The sequence below is a fragment of the Drosophila teissieri genome, chromosome X (genome assembly GCF_016746235.2).
Source record: "Drosophila teissieri strain GT53w chromosome X, Prin_Dtei_1.1, whole genome shotgun sequence".
Lineage (NCBI taxonomy): Eukaryota > Metazoa > Arthropoda > Insecta > Diptera > Drosophilidae > Drosophila > Drosophila teissieri.
Window position 1 is genome coordinate 20656245 of NC_053034.1, and position 20085 is coordinate 20676329.

The following is a 20085-nucleotide window of genomic DNA, read 5'->3' on the forward strand; positions in this document are numbered from 1 at the left end:
CCGCATTTGATGTGACAACAATAAAGCCGAGGGCCACAGAGGATGGCTTCGCTCGGCTTGGCTTGGCTTTCAAATTACGACAAACTAAGGCCTGGGAAATTGTCAGCGACACTCGCTGGGTTTTCCCACCCCCTCCCCCTCCCCCCTTTGCATTTACCACCCCCACAGAAGGTCCGCCGCAGAAGTTGGCAGTTCAAAATGCTAATCACCACACGACATTCATTGTCTGTGAAACAATTGGAAATGGGACTCCCTAACTAACACGCCTCGCCATCATTATGAATCGCATTATGTGGCCGCTAATTCCGTGGGCTTCGCTGGGGGTGGAGGTGGAATAAGTGGATTGGGCGACAATGGGTTAAGCAGCCCGTCAATATCAGGCTGTGCAAATTGCAACCCATCAATCGGGAACAGATTTCAATTTTCCGCCGCTAAAATCCAATTACCCGTGGCGAAATTGGCCACCAAAAAACCACAGCTTAAAGGTCAAATCTGGGTAAATTCCTAGGCTTAAGAACAACGAGCTCGATCTTTAATCAACTCGACATTTTGTTGACTTTTGTTTAAACAGAATATAAAAACCATAGGACTGCAATTTTTATAAAAATAACATTTATATATATAGATATAGGTTGTACAACAGCACCAAAAATAACTTGACTAAGAACATAAACTTAAATATTCAGATAAAAAGCACAACGTATTTACACTGCAACCACCGGGAATAAGTTACAAGTTAAGCTCAATGGGATAACAAAAAATCCCAAGTAAATAGAAATCTGCTGCCAATCGAATTATTCTGGGTAATTAAACAAAAGCGCAAATTGAGTCAATGATGCGAAAGTTGTTCCACCAATGACCTTTTTTAAAAACACCAAAAGTGTGTTGAATATTTAACAATCGTTATTCAAGTGGTGTGTTACAATGCTTTACGAGGATTTTTATGTTATTTTCATGAATACACATTTCAAGAATACTGGGTACAAAGATATTTACTTATTTACGGACAATTATTTGTCCGTTAGCCTGAACTTGTGATTTGCAGCTGCGAAACTCAATCGCATCATATACATATGTACATACATGTAGTTATGTAAATGCAACTCTTGAAACTGAATTGAAATTGAAAAGCGTTGGCAAAGTGTCGTAGAAAACCACAGCAAAGCACTTAAATCGCTTAAAATTGTCCGTAACCACAGGCCAAGGATCAGAATTGTCAGGACTTCAACGACGAAATTGCAAAAGAGTCTGTTATCGCACAAGAGCTCACTTTTCAGCCATTAATCCAAAACAAACTGCTAAATTCCTAATCGCAGAATATAAAAATGAAGTGGGAACCGCAAGCCGAAATGCAATTATTTTTGCTGTCCGTCCAAAGCCCGGTATTTGCATATTGTCAACATAATTAAAGAGGCTTTTGACTTGTGGTTACACGCCCACTCGAACACACACGTGTCACGTGTACGGGCTGAATGAGTACGAGTATGTATGAATATGTATGAATATGTATGAACACGGAACACTCGCTCGTTCATTCAGAAAACATTCAGCCGAGTGTCCTTGACTGACGCTACTGAATACGAACACCGAGTGCACAACACTGAGTCCTGCAAATGCAAAATTGTTTTTGGCAAAGTGCACAATGCACTTGACGACTGTCAAAACGGACATGAGACGGGGGCGGGGCGGGGGCGTGGGCGGTGGAATGTCCATGTCCTTGTTATTTATGTAAAATGTTGCACAACATTTATTGCCCCCCACACACAAATACACACATAAAATCGTCCTTAACTGGAAGAAAATGAGGACAATTGCAGCAACTTTTCCGGCAATTTTATATATTGAAACAATGCCGTCGTCCTTGCTGCTTGGGTCAGCAATAAAAATTTGTCCTGCGGTAAATGAAATGGATAGCAATTGCGATTGCGATTGCCATTGCGATTGCGATAACTGGCTGCCCAATGGTCAAGTCAGTAAGCGCGGATCTCTCCATTGCCCAAAGTCCATAGCCCATAGCCCATCGAAAAGTCACGTTAAAAAAAGGCGGAAAATCGGCAAAAACAATGGGCCACCAAGTACAAGTTATAGCCGGGTCGAGGTCACCCCGGACTGGTGTCCTCTTTCCGTACTTGCTTACCCTGTAATCGCAGTCCTTGGAAGTCGGCCCTACTCATTTCTTCATCATTTATGAATGGCTTAATTCTGAGTAATCCAATCGATGAGAACAACACATAAACTGTTCTGGTATCAACACAGTAGATTTAGGTTTTTTTTTCCATTAAAATTTGAAGAATCAAATAAAATTGTGGCCATTCAACCTTTAAATTCCAATCTATTGGTAAGTTCTTCCAAAACTTTGTAAGATTACAAGTTGATCACTTAATTTTTGGGGATTTGTACTAGGTATCGCCTTGTTTGCTACTTTTTGTGGTTTGGGGGCGGTTTTACGTTGTTTTCGTCTAAGAGACGATTTCGGTTTCAGTTTGCAACTTGTTGGCATTGCTTTTCGATTTCTGCACTTGTCGGCAAAGAGGGTTTTGTTTTTTAATATTGCACTTTTGTTGCGAGTTCGCCGCGCATTGTTGTTTTATTTTTGGGAAAGTTTATCTGGCTCGGATTACTGGGTCAATTGGTTGGATGGCCTCCACTGGGGGAAATCAGCTTTCGGGATCGGGTACACGGGCTTGCCTAATTAACAAAGTCCTGAAAAGGAAAGTTAAGCACACCCCCACCATGTACATATGTATGTACATATATAGCTATCCCACTCGCTCGCTATCCCTGTCCCTGTCGCTGTCTCTGTTTCTGTTTTGTTCAACTGAACTTTGACCCGTGCATTGACATCGTTTTGCGTAAACTACGGAACTGTGTCAGGTAATTGCGTTCAATAAGCAGGTCGAATTGGGAACTGGGACTGAGAAAGAGACGGTGAGATTTGGTAAGAAAGAGTCGGATATATCAGAGAGAGAAAGTGAGATAGAGAGAGACAGACACACATGGCCTGAATGCCGTCGAGTGTCACTTGCATCCTGCATAATTGGTTTATCAATTGCGGTTGGCCCATTGAAATAAGCAACTTGCATTTGTGCGTTTAACTCTAAGCACGTCTGCCAACCCCCCTTTGTAGCCACCCCTGCAAAACCCCTGCACCACCTATTTTATGGGCCATAAAACCAGTAAAATCCAAATCCAAGATGACACCATGCACTCTTCCTGCCCCCGTGGAAACCACTTCGCCCCTGGACTTTCCCACTTTGACCGCACAAATTTGGAGCAAGGCAATGATTAATTTATGCGAAATCCGAAGCGAAATCGTGCGAAAGCCAAATTTGCTAGGCAAACACAATTTAAATGTGGAAAGAAATGACACTGGAACTATCTGAATTGCTCTACAAAAAACTCAGAATAAAGAACTGGAGGAACAAACAATTGAAAAAGTCCAGAGAGTATGTACCTTTGTACGTGGGTTAGCCAACTGCAAATATTGTCATTTCATTCTGAAACTAACAAAACCTATAGATATAGATTTGCATTGCTAATAAAACATTGATAAGCGGAGAAATACATTTTTTTAAATATTTTTTAATAATTTAAATAGCCTTAAATGAGAGCATTTTGCAAAGAAATCGCTACATTCCTATAAAATTCATTTATTCCACTTATAATTCAAATTCTGCACAGGCGTTTTATGAAACAGCTTGTGAGCTGTACTTAACCCAAGATAGGCAACCATCTTGGTTTATTTAACCCTTGCTCAACCCATCAAGAACTGCGTAACTCCGTCTCAAGGGGTCTCTATCTAATCGCGTTCTCATCCCGGCCAATTCCGCCTCACTTAGCCGCACAAAGAGTCTCCATTGCAATTGGCATCGGCGATGGCACCGATCTTTTTTACCAGCCCCTCGTTTTAATGCTTCCTTGCTCTTCAAGCTGAATGCAATCAAGGATTTTTTCGACTGGCCAAAAGTGCGCTTTCAGCCATGTTCTTTGGGGCGGACACTGGACACCTTCTCCATCCAACATCCAGCATCCTTCGCCCCGCTGAACACCATCCCAATCCCCGCCTGAATCACGGTCTGGCCACGATTATAAAGCCCGGGGCATAAATATTAGCAAAGGCGTTGCCGTTGACGTCGCTGCAGTCATTTAAATGTTGTCGGTCGTTGTGGTTGCAGATCCTCCAGAGCACTTCCTGCTGCTCCCCTCTTGTACACCCCCTGCCCCTCCTGTTCCTGGTGATTATGCCTGTCAACGAAGTTTCACATACACGGCAAGAAATCTTTGACGACATATTGTCTTGTACAAGACAAGAAAGTTATTCGCTTTTCACAAATGTGAAAGATAATATGAAATAGCATAATTTAGAGAATCGCTACTAGTTGTTAGGAAATACAGCGAGTAGCATCAGCGAGTGAATATCACAAACGCAGCGAATTTCAAGTAAATTTCGGTACAGTCACCTGTCGCAACTATTAAGTACCGTTGTGCAAAATCATTTAAGTGCAAAATGCTTTTTACCGTGTAACGCAATACTTAACCCTTTGTCCCCCCAAAAACTCAGCTCGGCGCACAATGAATTAAATGAATCTCAATTTCCGTTCGGTTTGCGGTTAAAAGCCGCAGTCGTCGTCTTGGTCTTCTGGGCAAAATGCAAATTCTCCGGCGGCGAAAATGAAAACAAGCCGAAAAACTCTCGTTGCAACAACAACAATGGCAATGGGAATACTTCTCCTGCTCTGCTGCTCTCCTGACCTTTCACCCTTTCATTCGCCCGGGTGTCCTGGGTGTGCTGCATCAATTGCCTGGCTTCCATCTTCCACTCGCTTCTCAAGTTTCTTCCCGTAAATTGCTGCAAGATGCCCCCGAAAAAACCGATGCCGGGAGCAAGGATTTCTGGCCCCAAAACTTTTGTGCCGGGAAAACTTTTACAACTGCACCAGGACGATGATGAGATTGGGAGGCGCTGAGGGGGCTAACAAGGAGCTAAGGAGCTGGAGGATTTGGGAGGATTTGGGAGGAGCAGCCAGGCCAAATCGTTGGGTCGCCGTCTGCAAAAGTTTTGCGATTTGTTTGCGCGAAATAAACGCGACGCAGATAATTTGCGCAAAAGTTCGCTTACTGCCCGCCGACTTCGCGGAAGCCAGCTCGAAATCCCAGGAACCAAGACCCAATCCCCCGAATCCCATCTCCCGTCTCCCATCTCGCAAACCCCATTCCCATTTCATATTGTCCAACAATTTCATTTGGGAATATGTATTTCTGGTATGTACAAATAAACCAACCGAAATGAAAATGTTTCGCGTTCGCTTCAAAGTTGTGCAAAGAAGTTTTTTGTTCCGAAATGCCACAGTCGTTGATTACCGAATCCATTATCCATATCAGGATTTCCAAAGGAACCTTCGACGGAATATCAGGAATATCTCAACCGATAGACTTTATACTCGTTACTATTTGACTAGATGAATAACTTGGCTGCATGATTTTTTGAGGAAGCTAGACGAAAATTTGCATATATGAAAGTAATTATATTTAGCAATTTAAGCCTTCTTGGTAGCAATGTGCACTCGTCCATTGATATAATTTTAACATTTGGCAAAATAAATGTAAATCCATTCCATTTACGGATAAATTAGACTAGAAAATTAAAGGCAGCCTGAGCCGCAAACCCCTTTTGAAAAGTATATACATGTCCACTCGTCACTGATCATTAAACACTCGCCACTCGCTGGTCGTCTATAAATGGATGTTTTTCCGAGGGTGCGGCTTTCGGGTCGAGGCGGCAGACATAGTTTGGAACTCTTTGGTGGAGATGAAGTCGATGATGGGCAGTCGGCTGGTCAGCGGGACCACCACATCATTGGCGGACGCACCGATGCCGGCCACTTTGCCGACTAGGGATGACAGGCCGGAAGGATGGCCCGTTCGCACTGCTCCCTGCGGAACGCCGTCACCCAGTCTAGTTCCTTCTCCACCTGCCAGTCTTCCCCTGAAGCCCGCGTCACCTCGTTGTCCCACCTGTTGGTCCTTCTGAGTCAGCAGCGGCTGCATCCTGACGCCGAGATTGCAGAAGAAGTTCACACCGTCGGTGGCCCTAGTCTCGGCCTTCATCATCCACCGGGGTTCCATCCGTCTTTTCATCCGGGGTAACGCACTTTTTTCGCTTGCCGCCGTCGGGTGCTTCATATTCCTGGACACCTTGGACACCTTGGAGACCCTGGAATCCTTGCCCAGAAACAGCACCGAAGTGCCGCCGGCGTTCCTCTGCGGTCTGGCGTCTATGAGCTTGGTCCTGCGGGACATGCCTAGGGATTGCAGGCCAGGGATTGCGTCCTCCGGCTGGCGATGCGACTTCTTGAAGGTCACACGCGACTTCTTCGCCGGCCTTGCCTTGGCCAAGCCCAGCACTGTGGGCTGCAGGGCGGCTCGCATCAGCGGAGATCGTCGCATGGGCTTCTTGAGCGGGCTCTTCAAGGACTTCTTCGCGGACTTGTGCAGTGTTTTCGGCTTCGCCTTGCCAGCTCTTTGAACTTTGCACTGTGGCTGTTTTGTGCTAAGCGGCTTGGAAGCCGCTTTCATTGGCGATCTCTGCGTGGACTTGGGCATAATTTCAGTACTTTGGTTAAACAAATCTCAATCTCTTCTTCGATCCGTCGCTCTCAGTTCTCACTAGGAATTTTGGTGTGGTGTCGGGCGGGGGTTATTTCAAAATCGAATGCCTCGACTTGACGTGTTAACAAGGACTGGGGATGGGGGGCAAACGGAATTCGTAGTGCCTACTTGTCCACCTCATCTGGGCCGCCCGGACTCCGAACTTGAGCACGTTCCGCCTCCTGTTTCCTGTCACCTCTTGACTTGGCCTCTGCTTGTTTGTTTGTCTCGAGTCAACTGCTATTTGTTTTCCCCGACGCTTTTCTTTTCTTTTCTGTTCCTTTTTTCTTCCCTCTTTTTTTTGCCTTTCCATAAAACCTTTGTCGTTCCCTCGGGCTACAGAAACTTGAAATCAACTTCCGTTTTGCGGCCCTTGATTTGCATATATACCACAGCAAAATAACGTTACATTTAGAATCTAAAAAAAATATATATATGCATATTGTCTTGGTTACTACTCCCCCAATTATCAAACGAAGGGGTTTCCTATTCAGTAGCATATGTAGTTTTATGATTTAAAATCGCCTATTGATTTTCCCGCATCAACTCATTAATAAAGTAACTCGTTTAGCTTTGCCCCTATTTGCCTCCATTTCCTTGGCTTTCTGTTTCAGCTTTCTTCTTTTGCCCATTTCGGTGTCAAGTGTTGCGTATCATTTAATGTGACACACTTAGCCGGAAAATGCGGGAAAACAGGGGAGGGACTTTTCCAGACTGACAGCTGAGCACATGTTGGCTGAATGCTAATTTGCTGTGCTAAGCGGATGACAAAAAACCGGAATGGGACATCAAACCGAAGGGTTGATGCACTAGCCGAGAAATGTGAGAAACGATTTAATAGGTAACGAAAATAACTATCTATAACGTTTTTCCATAAGTCATACATACATATGAGTATTCATAATTATTTGGAAACGTGAATGTTTGATGGGCTGAGAACGGGTTTTCCCCAGCACTGGGCAATATTCAGTTGGGGGACATTACTCAGCCTCAGGAACAGGAACCCATATACAACACACACACACACACACACACGCACTTGAGCAGCTGGCAAGACAGGAAATCAACAGGACACCAGCACACAGACACGGACAGCTGTTGTGGGGACTTCCGTTCTCGGTCAGCTTTGATATATGATCAGGAATCAAGTCATGGGCCCGCCGCTATATAACTGCATACATAACATACTTGTACATATGTACATGCATATGAATGTTTGTGGACTTCGCCTGGGGACGAGTAAATTACAAGCTGAAGCAATCAGCTTACGCCCGTCTCGGTTGTATGTTTATTTCCTCTTTCTCGTCTCGTTGTCTTGATGGCAGTACATGATTATCATCACGTTTCTTTCGCGTGCAGCAAAATGGAGTATACGCAATATCACGTATACGCCGCATTGGCCAAGGAGTGTCCGCCAAATCTGCCTGCATCTCCATGCACTCCTTCTATGCGGTGCCCCGTCTTAAGATTCAATTTTGAAAATGATTCTAGCTTAACACCTCAATAAGTTCGCCGGATGTCAGTTGCAGCCGCCGCAACTGGGAACATGCAACATGCAATCTGCAATCTGCAACCTGCAACACCAGCAGCAAAATGTTGTTTTCCGCTTAAGCACATCGCTGGAAGAATAAAAAAGGTGGAAACAAATAACCCCGGGAAGAGGCAGCCCCCTTCCACTCCCCTCCACCCCATTCCATCCCAAACCAATCCCAGAAGTGCGTCCGTCCAAACGTTTGTTTATTTTATTTTGCCGCACAATTTTGCCCCTTCTTCCTTGCCACCTCCCTCAACCCTTTCTCCGCGTTCTCCGCTTTCTCCCCTCCGTCTTCTGTTTCGCCTTCTGCCGCTTGTTTCTTAAACAACAGCAACAACAATGGGCACAATGAAACCTCAGTCGAGGAACAGGCCGAAAAAGGAGTAACTCCCCTGGCCACTCGACCTGCAGAATGACCTGCACACCGATGGTTGTAAAGCCAAAAGCCACCATGAATATGGAAACTACGAGCTGTTAACTTAGCAGGTGCTTCGTACCACACTTTTATATTTTTATATTTAGTTTCGTGATTTAAGGCATTCGTATTTTGATACAAGTACAAATGAGTTGTATTATTTATTTTGGCAGAGGCCTTTTATATCACTTAAATTAAAAAGGCCGAGTTCATCACGTGCTGTGCAATAGCCTATATGCCAGCGATACCCCGCACTTCTGTTGTTCATGGCGAAAAATGAAACAAAACAAGTGAAACACAAAAAGGAGCAGAGGACCGACACAGCGTCGGCAGAAAAGGATGAAAAGGAGAAAAAAACACAAATGTGCACATGCTTCGTTGCCTGGAGTGCGCTATTTTGCACCTACGGGATTTTGTGCCCCACACACACACACACAAAGGCACAAAGACGGAGGGAAACACACAGCGAAACACACAGCGAACACTCGAACAGTGAAACACTGAAGCACACACACATGCAAAGCGTGGAAAATCCATTCGAAATCAGTCAACGCGCCAAGGCTTTCATTCAGTTAGAAAGCAGACAGTAGACAGCAGACAAGCAAGGGCAGGAAGGGGATTTTCGGTGCTCTTCGGAATGGGTGCTCTTGGGTGGGGAGGTTGGGGGGTTTTGGGGTTGTGGGGTTTTGGGGATGGGGGTGCTTTTCAGGGGCCTCTCTTTTTTGCAGCATGGGACCCGAGTTCCAGCTGGAAGCGGAAGTGCGGCTTGATTTACTCAACTCGTTTGCTCGCTCGTTTGTTTCCAACTGCTGCAAACATATTTTCCTGCACCACCCTGGCTAAAATATTTATTAGCCCTTAAACAAACGGAATAGATGTGCGGCCCCTCGCAGAACTACACCTCCGATCGGCCATATATGCGGGCCAACTTAAAGACTTTCCAGCCAAATGGCCCGGAAAACAAACTACCATCTTCCTCCCGCAAAACGAAAAAAAATCCAAAAAAAAAGGAAACTGGTTCCCTGTTTATTAAAGCATTTCTTACGCATCATTTGTTGCTTTGCCGACAAAAAAGCAGCGTGGAATGCAGATGAAATGGCCCATAAGAAAGCCCAGTGGAAGGCCGGAAAATGCTGATGAAACACAACTTGAGGTTTGATTAAGTGAAATCTCGTACGAGTGGTGCGGATAACTCGAGAGCAGGAGCAGGAGCAGGGCGATCACGTCCTCGTACGAAATGCATCAATCAAAATCGAAAATAGCAAATAGCAAAGCAGAAGCACACCCTTAATTGGGTCGAGGGACTGGGAGAGGAATTAAGTAAATCGCCAAATTAATTGTGCGAAAGCAACACCAGAGAAGCAAGGAGAACGCAATACCAAGACCAAGAACAAAACCAACTCCAAAATCCAAGTCCAAGTCCAAATCCACACAATGCCGGGTCAATGGACTGGACTGAACTGAACCAAAAGCCGGCTGGCCAAAACGAGGAAGAGTTCTTTTGGGTGGAGTAAGGCAAACGAAAGCGCAAAAAGTGAATAGGCGAGCTGGAAATACAGAGAAGGGGGAAGATATTAGGGTACCGCAGGATACCGATGAGTAGCTCCATCTATGCAGGATATTTAAATATACATACTCATGGTATGGACAACTACCGGACTTTAAAAGCAGACAAAGTAATGTGATGGCATCTAAGGTCTACCCAGACTTGGATTTACCAAGAAATATTACCTACTCGTACTCGTATTACCTACAACTACTATGTTCGTTTTCCAAACCTAATCACGGCACCTAATCCCTTTGTGCCCCATCACAGTAGCCCAAGACCACAAAGTCCGAGCTAAATCCAGATCTCAGACTTGCCTAAGTTTCCCCATTCCGCATCAAAATGTCCGTTCCGAAAATCAGGCTGAGCAGCCAGCAGCTCGACAATCTGGATCTGATAGTAGACCACATGCTCAGCGGCGAATACAACAAGGCTTCTCGATTGATTGGTAGGTCCAGCCGTTCGGAGCACCAGTTTGAGCCCTTCTACGTGACCATTCTGGGCAGGACATTGGAACTCCTCATTGATCCGCGCTCTGAGTGGCAGAGCAGTCTGCCTCCAAACGAGGACGAGGACCAAGCGGTAACGAGGCTCAACCAGCTGAAGCTGGAGGAAATCATGCTGACCAGAATGGGATTGACCCCCGAATCGCTGGACGACATCTTCGAGGAGGTGGTGGATGGGAGCAGCTGGAGTTTCCGAAAGAGCATCAAATTAGAGCGGAAGACCCAATGGATGATCCGGAAGAACATCGAGGTGTTCCACCAACACTGCAGAAGGGCCAAGGCGACGGCGGATGCGATCGCCCGGCTGGAACCTACCGAAGGAGTCACCTTGGACATGGCCGCCCGCTATGCGGTAATCATCTTTTTCCTGGTCCTGCTGGCAGCCATCTTTTTTGAAGATTTCGAGATGCGTGAGCCTGTTTCCTAAGTTGTTCAATTCGCTGTTCGCCTTGGCATTTAAAGGCCAAATTGGTTTGTTTGGTGTTCGGCGGAAATTGCAATATATTTTGTTTCCTCCTTTTACCCAAATGGTTGTTCCTAATGGCCACTATGGCAATGGGAAGCAGAGTCAACAGCCGTAATCCCACCCATTAATTTGGTGCTGGTGTTGGTGTTGGTGCTCTAAGGACTTGTATTCGCAGCCGGATATAATTAAGCCTATCGCACAGAGCTGTTGGCCAAACTTCAATCAAACATTCAACCGAATTAGTAGCCTTTCTGCCAATTGCCAGTGGTTGAAAGGGGGCGTGGCGGTGGTACATTGTACAAAAAAGAGCCTAAAGAGCCGGATGGACAGGAAGTCACGCAATTGTTCCATTGCCCGCAAAAGTAGGCAACAGATTTTTGTGCTTCAATTAAATTTGATTTGCTGCCATTCAGTGGAGTGAAATGGTAAACTGGGTGGCACGGGGATGCTCGTATCATTGCAGCGCCCTAATGAAGCTGTGCGACATCCATGTATGCGCAATTTGATAAGCCCCGCCTTTGAATCCTCTTTACCCATCATTAGGTTCGCAGTTTGTGGACCTTTTTTGCGCTCGCTTGCCACAAATTTAGTGCCATGTGTGTGGCGTTGCCGGGCACCGGGCACCGGGCAATCCTGTGATTCAGGACTCTGGCTGCAGGACCCCTTGTCCCGTTTTTGCCCATTACCTTTGGCAGTTGCGCCTGGAAATGACATTTTCACATCATTTGCTGATGTGGCAAATGTCTGGCTATCCAGCTCGCCAGCTCGCCAGCTCTTCAGCGCCAGTGTCTCCCTGTATCGCTTCTCTCTGTGTAGCCAGAAATTCAGAAAAACACCCAAAATGCCACTCCCGAATCCCTCTTAACCCTCCATAACCCTCGTTGACCTGCGGTCAGCATTGAGTGCTTGACCCAAGCCCGCCCACGTTCGTACGTTTTTTGTCATTTCCGTTTGTGCGAAATTTTCGGATATCCTCAAATGCAGCCTCACCCAGTGCGCACTGAACCACAGCCACCACATCCACCACATCCACATAACTTGCACAATTTGAGCCAAACGACGACAGCTTCCAATCATAATGCCAATGAAATGAACTGCCCCGAATGCCCCCTGCTGCCTTGAATGCCTTGTCAGGCTCAATAAACTCCAAAGCAATCTCCTCTCTCATCTACGTGTGTGTTAATATGGGGCGAACTGGTACTGCTGTGTTTTTGTACGTTGCCCTTTCTCCTTGCACTCCCTCACAGGGTCGCTCAGCTAAGTCTTGCAATACTAAATCTATTTTGCATCGCAGCCAACAGACAGGACCCATCCTTACTTTAAAGCAAAACCTAACTAAGAGAAGCATCCTAGCCACAGATTGATTTCCCTTCTAGTATAGTATTTATGTTGGCAGCCCAATAAAGGGATGAAAGGACATTCACTGGCTGGAAAAGGGTAATTTTTAGGGCATCAGGAAATGCATACATCACGATGGGGAATCCCCGAAAATTGTTCAGTGCAGGGCGCTGCACTTTTCACTTTAGCTGCACTCTCGTTGCCTTTAGCCTGCAACTCCGAATCCTTTGGCTGCTTATGATGCCCCTAAGGCACACACACACACACACACAGGCACACATACACAGGCACACACATGCGGTGTGTGCGCGGAAAATCTGCTGCAAATCATTTAATTTTTCGTCTGCGGCTCCATCTTCATCGACTTCGTCGGGGGCTTTTCCACATTTCCACATTGCCCCCGTTCGCCTTTTCGCGCTTTTCAGCTGATTTGGCACTTTTCATGTGCAGCTAAGTGATTTCCCAAAATCATTTAGATGTGCTTGGTATTTTTTCAGCGCTCCCTCGCATTTTGCGCTAATATCCGAGAAGCCTGTGGACTGGACTTCGCTGCGGTGATGGATATTTGGTCGTTATTTGTTGCATCTCACTATTAGTGTTTTTCCGGGTTTTCCAATTTTCCTTGCGTACTTAAAAAATCATTTCTTCCGCTGACGCAGCTCTTGAATCGTTTTTCATGTGCTCATGGAACTGCTCGCTTTTCGCAATTCCCCTTTGGCTATCTGCTTTTTGCTGCTTTGCAACACTACTCCGTTTTTTTTGCTGAGTTTTACAACCCCTTTTTTGCCAGTACTACTTGGGTATTTCTTTTTAATTTTCCCATTTCGTTGGTTGGGTTTTTACCCTTTTTAGCTTCCATGTTCCCCAAAATGTTCGGTTTAGTTTGCAATAAAACTTCTGTTTTTTTTAGAAATCATTTTTGCTATAACTTTCAAATATGCACAGTATTCTTGTGAAATATGTTAAACATTTTTATAAACAATTACTCGGCACTTTTCCGTTTGAAGTCTAGTTTTATACTCTTTTATTACTCTTGCTTGGATTTTTTTCCAATACCAGCTAGATGCATATTCTTTAACTCCTATTTCCAAGCTCCGAAATGAAACGTAAAAGATATTGGTTGAAAGCTTTTTCCGTCCATCTTGCTCTGCACATTTCCCCTTCCTGCCTGGATTTATGATCATTTCATTTCCTCGAGTCCCAGCCCCCTCTTCAGCCCCCTCCCGGCTTCTTTGGTCCTTGTTGTGTATATCCTCTTGTCACATCTGTGCCAATCCAAAAATGATTCTTTCACGAAAGTTTCGCTCGACCATAAGTTTGTGCAGCGGCCAGAGCAACGGCAACACACACACACACACACAACAACAAAGGCGAAAGCAACGGCCATTTGGAGTCGCACATTAGGCCAGGAAAGTTGCCTTGCCCATTTCGGCCAAGAGCGCTCGGGCTGGCCAAAAGCAATTGCGCCCACTGCAATGGCTGTTGTTGCTGTCGTTGCTGTTGTTGCTGTTGTTGCTGTGGTCCCAGCTGCCAAAATGCCCCGTGTTGGGGTCAGCTAACACAACTGGGCAAGCGGAGTCCAAATCCCAAAGTCCGAGGACCAGAAGTGAAGCCAAGTTTTGGAAGCGTCGACAGACAAGCGACAACCGAAGGCTGGCTGAACTAAATGAATGCCATCTACGAAATAGCGCAACGAATTGGGTGTACCCTGTATTGGCAAGACATACTATCTTCCTAAGATGGTAAAAGCAGAAAGGGTGGTAATAGTATGCTAGAAAATACATATGAGTAAATGTCTTTAGTTTTTTAATTAAACTAACTTTTAAGCACTTTTCTGAGTATACTGGTTAGTAAGTATACCCCCCGAAAGGGTATGTAAGACCCCATGCAAAATCACAACTCCTTGCTGAGGACGAGATGTCGTCTGGGTGCTGTCGTCTTGGGCGCTGCTGTCTTAGCGCTTAAGTGCGATGGCATTAAGCTATTAGCATAATTTTTGTGCATTATCATTTGGGCCGTGGGGCAAACGGGGCAAGCGGGGGATGCGGGGGAAGCGGGGCGGTTTGTGCGGGTTTGTTGTGGGCTAAACAGATTATGCCATTTATCATTGACATATTCGGTTCAGCCCCCTCATCTCACACAAACGCAAACACATACAAACGCCGGAAAATATGGCAGAAGAAAGGAAAACGCATCCGGGAAAAGGGAAAAAATTTGCTTTTACTTACTTACGGCCGAGCCGCAGACAAAGCCAAACAAAGTTGTGCGAAAAAAGTTTCGGCTTTTTTCCATTTCACCGTCTTCTTACCCTGGACCAGTTGTCCTTTTTCTTTTTGGCCCGGCTTAGTCCGGGGAAATGAAACGAACCGAAATGAAGATGAAAGAAACTGCACTCACCTGCAATGACAGAGAAAAGATGGAATTTTTTGTTAGTTTTAATGCACTTTGGGGTAGCTGTGGGTAAATATGTCCCACAACAGGAAAGCCGTACACTTGGGAGCTAATTTAATCAGAGAACCCGAAAATCAACAAGCAATCCAAATAACTCAATATTATAGTGAATGCAAAAATGTGGCCTGTACTCATAGCTAAATTAAAACAAGATTATTTTTCCTTCCCGTTCCTTGAATGGAAATTCAAAGTACTTCTGGAAATAATACCACAAATCCCTGCGCCACTCGTTTGATTAATAACGTCAACACTTGGCCACATTTGCCATCCCAGAAACGCATTGCATCAATCATCATCGATAATCCTCTGCCCCAGTTGAACGTCCTCAAAGTGTGTTGCACTTAATCAAATCAAAAGGCATTCCATTTCCTTAATTTGGATTGATTCCCTCGCACCTGTTTCTTAATTGTCAGTGATTCCACGTAAAGAGGATTAAGCTTGCAACAAAATAAAACTAAATAACATTTTCCACACTAAATAAATGCTATGCTTAAAATATAAAAAATGAAATCCAATAGATTCTCAGTCCTAGCGGATATATGCCCCCATTATTCATGCCATAAGCAATTATTTCGGCTCTCTGTCAATTTTCCTGGGTATCAACGGTGGCGAGAGGGGGTTAAGTTTTTTGCTTGCACTGCTGAGTGAATAAAGAGCTTGGATTTGTTTCCCCCGCCACCTTTGCACATATGGAGTGTGGAAATATTGTGGCAGGATAATGGGGCAGCCGCCAGGGGTCGGAGTTCAAGCCCGGACGCATTTGGCCTGGCCCAGGACGAGGACTCAACATTTTAATTGCCTCGCTGGGAGAGCGCAGTCTGCCACCGCACGACTTCCAATTTTCAACTCGAAAACTCCAATTTCGTGTGCAATTTTCTTGGCTCTGCCGGTGGAAAATGGAAAATGCAGAAGGTAGCCGGTAGCCGGTAGACGGCTGCCATATAAAAACACATAGAAAAGGCTAAACGACTTGCCTGATAACTCGCTAAGCCGCAAAACGTTCCGCAGTTCGTTCCAGTTGTTTTTGTCCCGCACCAATGCCACTGTCCTCGCCATGCTTTTCCCCTCTGATTTCCCCGTTTTCCCCCTGTTTTCCCACCATTTTCCGGACCCCGCCCACTCACGCCTCAGCAGTTTGTCCCTCAGCTAATCCGCCTCAAAATTTATTTGCTTAATTTCATTTGTTGGCTGCAACTTTTCGGGGGCCACACAACTGAAGAACTGAAGAACTGAACTGAAGCGGAGCTTTGCGGACGTGCGGTAATGTTTTGGCTTAAGCTCTCTTCTTCCACCTTCCACCCACCGCCCGTCTCTTTCGCACAGCTCTTATCGCCCTCTCTTTCGCACGGCAATTTTCTCCAACTGGTCAGTGGCCAGAAACCAACTTGGCTTTGGATCATAAATAACCAGTGCCAGTGTATAAATCAGGTCTGCACTTGCCAGTGAAGCAAGATATTTCCCCTGTACATGTACATTTCAAAATGGATCGAGTAGCTACTCGTAACTCCTAAGATCATCCGGCTTTTTATTAATTTAACATAGCAAACAAATGAAAACATTAGTTAAACATATTCCGGTTCCCTGCCACCGGAAAGCTTTCAACGCAGCCTTAAACTTCGCTTGCACATCGTGCAGTTTCCATTTCCCTGCTGGAAAACTGAAATACTGAAATAGTGAAATTTCCATTTCATTGCGACGCGCCGCCTAAAACCATTTTCGCCCAAGGGAGGTGGAGGTTCCTTCCTCGCTGGCAGAGACATGGGAACGCATCTTCATTATTTCATTTTCCGCGCATCGACTGCAGCGTTGGCCTCGCGGAAAACCCTCGCAAAAGTCCTTGCGAAAATGCCAGCCTTCGTTTCAATTAATTTTCGCGACATTGATGCGCCTTGGCAGAAGCTGCAGCCGTAGAAGCTGCTACCCCGGCGTAGATGTTTGCCGTCCTCTCTCCCGTAATTTCCCGCTGCAATTTTCCCAGCCCTGCTGAGTTTTCCCGCGCCCCCGCCCCCCAAACCCCCCGTTTAAGCCACTCTGAGATTGCCGCGAAAACTCCTTGACGCCCGCGTTTGTTGTCATCGCGAGCTTAAAACATTTTTGCCCGGCGCGTTTTTAATTAATTTAAAGTTATTTTGCCTGTCGCCAGCCACTCCCCCTTTTCGTGTACGCCTTTATTAAATTCGTCGGCATTGCGTTTTAATTGAAATCCGCTTGTTGCTCAATAAATTTACATAAATATCGTAATGGCTGCAAAGAGCCAGAGAGAAGCGGCAGAGACCGGCTGTTTGATTCGGGAAAATGCCGAGGAGTCCGGACTATTTTCCATGATTTCTGATTAGCCCGCTCTGCGGCAGGATCCCCAGGTTTTCGGGGGGCAGAGACAGATGCAATATCCGCAGACAGGAATCCCCAGCAACTGCGGAGGCAGCAGCTGCATGTGGCATAATTAATATTTCCTCTCGCCTCCGGTGAAATGCGGAATGGAAAATGGGGGAAAACTCAGACGGGGTTGTCAGGTCCAACAAAAATTAGCTCTCATAGACGTTTCAATTGCAGCAAAACTTTTCAAAATATCAGTATATGACAAAAGCTAAACTTTGCTTGCAATAATACTCACTTTGAACCACATATAATCAAGCTAATTTAGGGAAATTGTTATTATTTCTATTCCCAATCCAGAAAAACTAAAATATGCATTCCTATAGCCAGCACTTCTTGGAAATTAGTGCCGGAGATCAACTCGACTTGGAAGTTCATTTGCGAACTCACCTTAACTTGGGGGATTCGAAGCAGTTGGCTGTTTTGAAATGAAAGTTTTTAGCATCCGAACACGAGTTTTCCATTTCGGACTTGCCCAAATCCGAACTCACTCAGTTTATACAAATTTTATTCGGTTTGCTTTTTCCAGTTTTCCGTTTTCCGTGCTCTTTTGCCGGCCTCTCTATTTGTGCCTGTATGTGTTTCTGTGTTTCTGTGCTTCAGTGTGGCTGTGTATTTGTTTGTCTGTCTGTTTGTTTGTCTGTTTGTTTGTTTGCTTGTTTGTTTGATGTCAACATGGCCTAGGCATATGAGCAGCAGCAACTGGAGCTGTGCACTGCCAAGTGGCAAGTGCATCCTGGCATGTCCTCCTCTAAATTCAGGGCCCCATTCCAGCTCCCTTTGCCTTCATTAGCCTTTGGCAGCAAGTCAGAGGCGCCCTGTATTTACCAGTATCTGTGTAACTCTGCATCTGTGTGTGCTCAACAAAGAGTCTTTTGTGCGATATACACACACACACACACACATCTATGCTGCCATAGTGCCTCATAGCCGCACGGACATGGCATTGACTTTTGTCTCGTCCTGCGAGCCTGAATTGTTGCCATTTTCTATTGATTGCCCTGTAGCAGCTAAAACTGCAGCCCAGGCAATCGCAAAGGTACGAACACGAAGTATGGAAAACGGTGCTGGATGCAAATTTAATTAAATTATGTGCAATAAGAGCGTGTGATCAAAGAGATCTTTACTCCCATATAAGTTATATAGAATGTACAAAGATGTTTACCTAATGAAATATTTTCGTAGCTTATGACACCCATTTCAAAGCAATTGTATTCTTTGACCTTATAGCTTTTACTTCCTTAGACAATTTATGAACATATTTCATGCCCTCAGGTGGGCATGGTTGGCACCACTTGATGTTTTGCACACGTTAATGTCTGCAATTGTATTATTAAACTTGACATGACGTCAATGGGCACACAATGCCATTCGCAACGTTTTTGAAATATCGATAGGTACTGGCATGTGAAATAAAAACCCAAGAAGTTGCTGGGGTCAACTACCTCGACTGTCAGATACCCCTTGCTGAAACTGCCTGCGAGGGAAATCGAGATAAGCAATCCCATAACTATTCTACTATTCATGGATGTAAACTTTTATAGAAACTGTGGTAAGCACATTAATTAATAGTACTGCCATATTTTCCCAAATCGTAAAACCGAAATTTATGTTTAATGATGTTTTGCAAAATGTAATCCACTTTACATCGACTTTATTAAAACTGCATCAGCTTAAAAGAATTCAAGCTCTAGCTGGGCAAGCATCAGGTTCTATTTAATAAATAAAGTTCTACTCCATTTCCTGGCCTGCCATTCGTGTTTGTATAGGTTTAACTGAGGCTGACAGCCCGCTGTTTGCATGTGTGTGTGTGTGTGGGTGTATGGTGTGCGGGTGTCTGTGAGTGGGCTTTGCATTAAAGTCATCACAAGGCAATCTAATTTGAAGAAAGCGCCGCAAAGTCTGCAACAGAAGGCAGCAGCACATGCAATGCCAACTCGCATGTCACCCGGCGAATTTCGGCGAGGAAAGTCGGCGGAAAAAGTCGTGGGGAGAGCCGAGAAAATGCGGGAAAATGCGGGAGAACGCGGGAATGCCAAGGCCCGAATAGCGGCGATGCCACACACGTTTAAACATAATAATTCTCAATTTCGTCAGCGATATCAATGGCAGCGGCAGCAGCGCGACAGGAAAAGCATGCACACATCAACATAAACTGGCGTTTTTTGTATGAAATTGAGCACACGAGCACCCGAAAAAAATAGAGTCAAACTTACGCGCACAGCAGCGCTCACATTAATAGGAGCTGTCCGTTTGAAATCAACTTTTTTCAAGCCAACAGGAAATTAGCATTTGCGGTAATCATTTCGTAGACAATTCCTCCAACTAATGCTGTGTACTTGAAATATTGAGCGCTATTATTGCGGCCACAGCTGTGCTACATTCGTACATAAAAAACGAGCCATAGCAGAAGGAGGAAAAAAGAAAATCAAGCAAACGAAGAAAAAGTCGGCGGCAAGAAAAACTCAAACGACATGCGGAAATCATGTCAGATGAAGCAGCAGCAGTCGCTGCAGTCGAAAAAAAGTAAAATTACACACAGACTCCGGCGAAATAAATGGCGGCCCACTCACACATATGCCAGCCCGCCATCCACACACACACATATGCACATATGCACAGCGGAAACGGAAGGAGTTGTACATGTTTGATGGCAGGGCTGCAACTGCAAGTGCAACTGCAACTGCCGTTTAGAGCGCGCATAGCGGGCAAGCACTGTACGGTGGGGAGTCAGACTTTTGAAATTCTTCAAATATTTTGCATTTCACTTGGGGACGCACCAAATATCTTAGTGCGCCATGACGC

General features: G+C 45.3%; 2 protein-coding genes across 3 annotated transcripts in view; both read right to left on the reverse strand.

Annotated features, from left to right (window-relative positions):
• The window catches only part of LOC122623021 (glycine-rich cell wall structural protein 1), a 77221-nt gene that overhangs the window by 40826 nt on the left and 16310 nt on the right, over positions 1 to 20085 (reverse strand). The gene's annotated exons all lie outside the window — the stretch shown is intronic.
• LOC122623022 lies at positions 5505 to 6746 on the reverse strand. Its single transcript, XM_043801908.1, has one exon. The coding sequence runs from the start codon at positions 6601 to 6603 to the stop codon at positions 5734 to 5736; it is 870 nt and encodes a 289-aa protein (XP_043657843.1). The 5' UTR covers positions 6604 to 6746; the 3' UTR covers positions 5505 to 5733.